An 8,697-nucleotide genomic window follows, 5' to 3' on the forward strand; every position below is an offset into this window, starting at 1 on the left:
CCTTTATTGTTATAGAAGATGAATTTGAAGTTGATTGTTATTTATAATAACTATTCCATTACTTGTATTTAATATTCACACTATATGACTGACCTTTTTTTTTTTTAATTTTGAATTTCTTTATTAATTCATTTTAAAACTAATAAAAATTATTTTTTAAGGATATTATTGATATCAAAATAGGTCAGGCCAAAACACCACATTAAATTGTTATAGTACTCAATAAATAATATATATGACAAACATTTTTGTAGCATTGATGTAATTAATTATATTTTTTTTTATCATTGCTATAATTTATTTTATATATAAATATGTAATTATTTAAGTTAAGAGTTTCATTCTACCTAGTCTATGTGCTTTAACACTTAATAAATATTTATACATTATGTAAACACATAATTATTTAAGTTAAAGAGTTTCATTCTACCTAGTCTATGTGCCTTAACACTTAATAAATATTTATACATTACGTAAAATAATTTACTAAAATAAATTGTTATGTCCAAAAATAAAATAATTAATTATTTAATAACTCATTAAGATAAAATAATTTTTCTCAATAGTTGATACATTATTTTATCAAAAAATCAAAGGTATGCATTAAAAATATTTTATTTTATCATATTGAAATATCAAAGCAAAAAAATATGGTAAATAATAAAATAAAACAAAAATAATTGATTATTTTTTTATGTTATTTTGGGTTAACCTTGTTAGTGTTATAGATAAGTATAAGATCTAAAATGGTTGAATATAAAATAGGAAGTTATATTTCTTTAAAAAAAGTTATATAAAATTACAACAACTGAAAAATTCAAAAGGTTGAATAGGAATTAGGAAGTTATTTAAGGTTACAACTGCTCTACGACCACTATGTGTTAATTCTTTTTATTTTAATTATTATTATTTTTAAATAATAAACAAATATAAAAAAAGAAGTTACTTTTTAAAATAATAAACAAATATAAAAGAAGAAGTTAATTGAGGATATTTGTTGAAGAAATAAAGGCCAGCCCAAAATCACCTATCCCCTTTGATAGTTATGCATATTTAAAAAGTATAAATTTTTATTAATATTTTTTTAATTAAATAAATTATATATATATTTTAAAGGGTAAATTGGGAATGTAAATAGGCCATCCCAAAATCACCTATCCCATTATATATAGTTATAGATTAAAATGTAATCAAAATTACAAAATAAAAAAAAAATCAATATTAAATAAGTTTTTGAAATTTTAATATTAAAAAATTATAATATAAAAATAAAATATCTAAAATAAAATATTAAAAAATTATTTAAATTAAATTTATATTTGAATTTTTTTTAATTATTAAAAAAATAATTTATACAAAAATATGTTACACTATAAATATTATAAAATAAATAAATAAATAAAACAAACATCATTTTAGTCCTCTACTTCCCTAAGGGCGTTATGGCAATTTAAAATAGAATATACCGTTCAACTATGGTCCACCGTATACACCCTCATATATCAAATGTACTGATAACGAACCGTTACATCGTTTCTAATTGATACATTACGCGCGTTTTTGTGTTTTTGTTTGTTCTTCTTCTATTTGCATATTTCACAGTATTATCAAAACAAAACGGTTCGTTTTGGTTTCACTCGATTCACGTTTTGACATGAAACCCTAGTATTTTTCTTCCCTCAACTGTCACAATTTGTGACTGAAAAACGCGATAGTTTCAAATTGAAGACGACAATACTTTTTTCGTGGTGAATTTCGATGGAATTTGAAGAAGCGCATGAAAATCTATGTGCTATCAGACTCTTATATAGACTTCTTGAGGATAACAGTACCGCTTTGAAAGATTCGAATTCCGAGAATGTTTGTGTTTTCATTTGGCATTGCATCCTTTTTAAATTGAATTTCATTGTTTTTTGTTTGGAAATCACTTTCTTGATGAATCTGAGTAGTGTTTGATTTTGTTTGTAGCAGGTGGTTGAGAGAGCTCGAGTATTGTTGAAAAGTTTACTTGATGTTGCTGTTGAAGTTGTTTTTGAGACTCATTTGAAGGTTTTGATTCTTACTATTCATCATTGTATTGTACACAAATTATTTCCCGTTCTGGTATTATTTAGTGTTTTTATGGGGATGGTGTAAAATCGTCTTTTAATCATGGTTCAAAATTGCGGATGCGGTTGCAGATGATGCGATTGCAGATGATGCGATTGCAGTCATTGCGGTTGCTACGATGCGCACTGAGGCTGTTGTAGCGTGAATTTTGATTGAGAAGAGTTTTAAATACATAGTTGAAAAACACTTACTGTTAAAAAAATTCGTAAATTGAGTTTTGAAACTATGAGTTTTGATGAAAATACTTGAAGAAACATAGATGAAATTGTCTGATGGGGTTCTTAATGCGGTCAGACATCTGATTTTAAAATCACTGTGCAATTGCGGTCCGATACGGTTGCGGAGGCTACTGCATCAGCAATATTTCAGCCGCAATTGCGGTTGTGGACCGCAATTTAAAACCATGCTTCTAATTTGATTTGGATTCTGTTTGACTGAGAAATCATGAATTTGACATTGTTAAGCAACCTAAGTTGTTTGATTTTCTATTGGAGGGTTTCAAATTTGCTAAATCTGACTAAAAATACAAAGTTGAAATATGAGTATCTAAGACAAACCAAGTTGTTTGATTATGGAATATTTGTGATTCTCTAAGACTTTCCTGCAGTCAAGAAATCCAGATTGTTCTATTTTTAATACTAATTATGTTCTAACTTTGATAAACCAAAGTTGAAACGTGAGTTATCTGATTTAAGGCAACCCAGGTTGCTTGAGTGCGATTTTTTTATATATTTAGAATCTTACAGTAGGGGGAGGCTTTCAACTGGGAAGTTGAAAAATACAACTTACTGCATAATTTCTTTTTTGATTTTACTATTTTAATTTAAACTTAAACTTTTTTCCTCCTAGAAACCAATAAAATGCACATTTTATATTAACAATACTTCTACTTTTAGCACTCACCTGACTTTTAGGGAGGAATGAGAGAAAACCTTCTATTATGCTATGTGATTTATATTTTTACATGCTAATTTAACAGACCACAGCAACAAAAGCAGGAAACTCTAAGACATCGATTGAACAAGAAAAACTTGTGACCGTGCCGCAGTCAAAGTCTGCAGTGGCAAATAACAATTCTCAAACCTCGGAAAACAATCAAACTCGAAGTAAAACGGCTTTACAGAAGGATGAGCAACCTCAACTTGAATTACTATGTAACAAAGAACAGTCAAAGCTGTCAAACTTTAGCATCTCTGATACTGGAGGAACGGAAAGTAGAACACTAAGGAGTTTAGGTGAGGAGAATGGTATGATGCAGCATAATTTAGTGAAGGAACAAAATCAGTCTAATGAAGATGCTTTACCAAACAGAGAGAACAATCATCATGAACAACAACATAATAATGTGAATGCTTTATATGGTCATGGTAAGCATGCAGAAGAATCATTGCGAATGTTAGACACAAAAGTTGGTGAGTCCAATAATGACAATAATATGCCGTTGCAGAGTGCTTCCAGATTTTCTGAATGTCTAAAACAGAAGGGAGATTTCTCAGATGATTTGGTTAATGCAATAAAAAGAATTGAATCTCGCATTTTGGCTTTTAAACTTTGCTCGAATTTGGTGGAATCCAGTAAGAGCAACAGTGCAGTTCGCGATCCTTTGCACAAAGTAGCTAATTTGGAAAGTCCCAAAATACAAAGAAAAGTCAGTGCTGCAAGAAGTCACTTTAATTGTAAAAAGTCTCTCTTGGAAGGACATAGGCTAATGGATCAACACACTCGTGATTCAAGTTCTAAAGGTGAAAACTTGATTTCAGAAAGTGCAGCTGAGGAACCCTTTTTAGATCGAAATGAATCATCGAGTCAGAGTCAGGTAGCTTATCAGAATTGTTGGCTTCGTACAGTTAATGCAGAGTCTGCCAAGAGTGTTAACATACTAATGCATATTACCACACAGTTAGTATCAGGTGAAGAAGAATTGAGAAGTGGAACTAGGATTCAACCTTCAGTACAAAACATGGACATGATAGAAAGAGTCAAGTCATTGAATAGGTTAGTTAGTGGTGATGCCCACCTTGGGAATCAAGCTAGTGAGTGTATTCAAGGTTTGAGGGTTCCTTTGAATCAAGCTGGTCTTACTAAGAAGTCTTCCATGTTTTCTAGTCAAACCAATAGGGAAAGTTTGGTCAGAAAATCTCCAATAGCAGGTTGGTCTAAGCCTGATCTGAATCATAAGGAAAGGAATTCTGAATCTTCTCATGCACAGAATTTAGAAAGATTTACACCTACTGTTGCCCGAAGAGAAAAGCCACTGCCTCATCAGATGGTAATAAAACCAACTCTATTGGACCAGAGATCCAATGAGATTACGGTGAATTCCCATCAACATAGAGATGAATCAGTTTTATACAGGAGAGGAACTCATAAGACAGGTAATGTTGAGCCTTGTAAAACTAGGTTTGAAACCCAACTTCGTGAACCAGAGGAATCAATCTCAAACTCTGACTCTTGTTCTCGATGGACTTCTCAGCAAAACAGTGCCAATACTAGTAGTGAATCTGAGGACTCCTTCTTGTCAGTTGGTACACAAGGTTCCAAATCAGGAAGGATGGTTGATGCATTATATGAAGGAAGCTCAAAAGAGAGTAGTGATTCAAATTTCAATATAAACAATGCCCCTTCACATAGAATTGGAAGTTTTAAATCTTATGGATATCACAGTGAAAGAAATCCAAAGAAAACAATTCGAGGCCTAAAGAGGCTGAAAAATAAGTTGGGACTAATCTTTCACCACCATCATCATCACCATCACCATCATGATGGTGACAATGGTAGCCTTCATTCTTATGAAGGTCCTAGACATTCAATGTGGAATCACTTGCAGAATGTTTTCCATCACAAAAACAAGTCTGGAATGATAACAAATCAAAAAGTTGAGAAGACAAGGAGAGGGGCTACTACAAAAGTTGTGCCACACAGAAACCAGATTGGCCATTTTCATAGACTTGTGGAAGGACTATTGAGACACGTCCAGCATTCAAAGAAGCCAAAGCCTTCCAGGCATGGTTTGGTTAAAGGGTCTCATGATAATGCACATGGACATGGGCAAAAGAACCTTCATTGGTGGCAAACCCTTCGACGAAGCCGAGGGGTGAAGTTGAAAAAGAAAGGCCGAGTTAAAAAAATGGGCTTTATAAGCCAAAAATCACTTAAGAACTAAGTCTGAATTTGGGTGCACATTTGCGTTTCTGGTCTTGCAAGTATTGCCTTCTAGCTTGTGGCATTACAGTTCTTTCAATATAGGTTCTATCAACTTTTTTCATCAGGTATATCTTTTGATTTTCTTCTATTTTCCTAGATATTTTGGCTCTGTTGAATGGCCACTTGGTGATTTTCCCAATTTGGTTAATGTTGGCTTGGTGATTCTGGATTTTGTTTATCCATGGCGATCCTGGATATGCTTCAAATATTTTTATACAGATGATAATATATACATATTTTTTGTTAATTTTTCAATTTCAAAAATGATTATTCCTTTCTGATATTTAAAGATCAAAGCAATTTGGTACAATATGACTGTTGTACTATGCATTTGTTGAATACAATGTATTCATTTGTTTTATAAATATAATTAATCATGTCTTTTCTTTTTTTGTTGACATTTATTTACGCACAATAAAATGAAAAATCTTCGCTCCTGAACCGAAGCGTGAAGGTACTGAAACTTCTTTAAATCTCTCTTTCGCATTTTTCAATTTTTTTCTCTTATGCATTTTCTTTCTGCTTGAATTCGATTCTTCTGTTCTTCTATTTTTGTCCTTGATAATGGAGGTTCACGATTTTTTTGCTACGGAGTTGTGGAGTGAGTTTTGGTTATGAAGTTTGAAGGTTGTGGATGAAGGTTCTGTTGGAGATGAAGGTTGGTGGATGCGGAAAGTTATGCAGGTTGAAGAATTGGGGTTGTGAAGAGAGTTGAAGAAGGAGATTGAAGAGACTCCTTTTGTAGGTTTTTCATGTGATTGTTACAGGGTGATGGCGAGAGAACCGAAACTCAGTACTGATTCCATTGAAGAGTTGGTTAAAGGTTGTAGGGTGAGGTTGGATTGTGTATTGGAGATTGAAGGTTTTTTTTGGATGTTGAAGATTAGGGAGTATTTAAGAAGTTCTGCTGAAGGTTTTAATGTGTTGAAATCTCAGTTTTTTCCTGAATTTCAGCTTGCAGGTTTGTTATCGGTTAGCAGTTAATGGTTTGGAAATTATATTGTCGATCCTTTTCTACAGCGATTTTTGTTCTGTCATATCAGTTGGTAAAATTGGTTGTTCGAAATTTTGTTAGGCTTTTGGGTCAATTTTTGAATTCGGTTATGACAGTTAGGATAGTTGAAGAGTTGGTTAGGTTGTTAGAAAGACAGTTAGGAAATCAGTTGGTACATTCTGTTTGACAATTATGATTATTATGATTCAGTTGGGGGAGTTTGAATGAGGGAGAGGAATTGTTATAGGTTGTGTCTTTGGAGTTGGTTCTGCAGAGTCGAGTTATGATGCTGATTTTTTTTTGTGTTTCATTTGCACAGTCAACCCAATTACCAGCCTTTTTGTTCATTAAAAGTTGATCTTGTAACCTCAAATATTTCCTTAAACATGACAAGCCAGATGCATATTTCCATAAGATGTGAGACATATTCATCCTCAAAGATGCCATTCCTCTCGGCAACAGGGTTGAAAATGCCAGGCTTTTCCTTTACATGGGACTCAAAGTACATAAACGACCTTGCATAAGCCTGTCAAGGAAACTGGACTTTGATCCATTGACTTTTGTTGTAAATATAAATATGAGGTTGAATGGAGTATAGTTTATGGTTAAGTTTATGAAATGTGAATGTGAATATTGATGTATGAATGGAAATTGAATGTTAGAGATTGGGTAAAAATGTTTGTGTTACAATTTGGAATTGAATGGTTTAATGGCTTATATTTTAGAATGGAGATTGAATTGAAAGTGGTTATTTATGTATGTTGAATGCAAAGTTTGAATAGCTTATGATCATGAATGTGGCTAAAATGTAATTGAATGAGATTCATTATGGGATTTTGAGTGGTGCCATTGTACATGAAATGGTTTTTAAATGGTTATGAACATGAGATTTAGAACATGATTTAGGTCTTGTATAAGATGAATGTGGTTTTTTAAAAAAGGCTTAGAATGAACATGAACATGAGTTAAAAGGTGAAATGGCATTGGTTTAAAGTGGTTTATGAAAATTATTAAGAATGGTTTTAACATACGAAGATGATTAGAAATGGACTTTGGTTTAAAATGGACATGTATTATGATTTGAAAAATAAGATGGTTGGAAAAGATGGTTGGTTTTGGTTAGATGGTTGACTTTGGTCCACTAGTTGACCAAAAAGTCAACAGTTCACCAAAAGCCAATAGTTGTAAAAATGGTGTATTTTCTTATGGACAATTGAATATAGACCACAATGCCTTTGAACCAAATGAAATATGCCTCTCTATTGACTGATCTTGAATCAAGGAAAACAAACTCAAGCAACACATCACGAAGATATGGAGCTTTGAATGAATATTACTTAGTGAATTAAGACCACAAGTATTAATCAAGCGAATGGGCCAGATGAAGTAGATGAAACCTCAGTCTTGAATATACACACCACAGATGATGATGCCATAACTAACAACTAGGTCTTAGGAATTGATTTAACCTTGATGGTGCTCATAATCCAACACTTCTAAATCAAAGTCATGACCACAACTATGGTCCCAAAATCAGGGCTTCAAGCTATGCTCCATGATGAAGACAACCAGGACGAAATGCTCACCTCCTATTCAGTGCCATGCATGATAAAACCCAGGAATCCATGATTATGCTTTTTCAAATGCAAGTGGAATATGTTATGATATAATGAATATGTATATGAGATGAATGCTTACCAGGATATGCAAATGATTAGAGTTAGTGACCTAGATGAACTTGTGAAGGGTAGGGTGAATTTTGGGGTATGACGGTTGCCCTTATTTAATCTTCTCAAACCTGAATGTATGGATAGTAACAACTTCCGGACATTCAAGGTAGGAGGGGATTAAATACTAAAATATTGAAAAATATCCCACCAAGAACAAGTAAAATGGGGAGATAGGTTACAAAGAAATTCTCCACTGAGATATAGGATGAACAAGATAGCTTTTGTGCAAGGCAACTGCTGGGGATTTAAATGTTATTTTGGTGAAATGGATAGCTATTGGTAGTTAGATATGCGTGATGTATGCAGTATGCTAATGCAATGAAATTGATCTTCTTTTGTTTGTTTTATCTCTACTAACAAGCTTTAGCAGACACTGAGAAATAAGCTTTTCTGCTGGGGGATATATTGTGAGATTTCTTTTGGAAAATGATTTTCCAGGAAAAACCTGAACTTTGGGGTAATAGATGAATTCCTGGGAATTTGAAAGTAAATAGTTGGCCGTCAACTCTGAGGTAGGGGACAGAAACATGATCAACACTGATTGTTGGGGATTGAAATATTTTGGCCTCAATACTGCGAATGGGGTAAAACAGGATGTTCTCAACTCTGCGGTTGGAGACAAAGACCAACATCGGCTCTGAGGCTGGATAACGGGTAAGC

The 8,697-nt window shown here is 32.9% G+C and overlaps 1 protein-coding gene across 1 annotated transcript; it reads left to right on the plus strand.

Annotated features, from left to right (window-relative positions):
- The first annotated feature begins 1,520 nt into the window (after nt 1–1,520).
- LOC127105952 (uncharacterized) lies at nt 1,521–5,699 on the plus strand. Its single transcript, XM_051043168.1, has 3 exons — nt 1,521–1,860; nt 1,972–2,049; nt 3,089–5,699. The coding sequence occupies exons 1-3, from the start codon at nt 1,759–1,761 to the stop codon at nt 5,270–5,272; spliced, it is 2,364 nt and encodes a 787-aa protein (XP_050899125.1). The 5' UTR covers nt 1,521–1,758; the 3' UTR covers nt 5,273–5,699.
- Nucleotides 5,700–8,697: the final 2,998 nt, after the last annotated feature.

Source organism: Lathyrus oleraceus, chromosome 7 (genome assembly GCF_024323335.1).
Source record: "Lathyrus oleraceus cultivar Zhongwan6 chromosome 7, CAAS_Psat_ZW6_1.0, whole genome shotgun sequence".
Classification (NCBI taxonomy): Eukaryota; Viridiplantae; Streptophyta; class Magnoliopsida; order Fabales; family Fabaceae; genus Lathyrus; species Lathyrus oleraceus.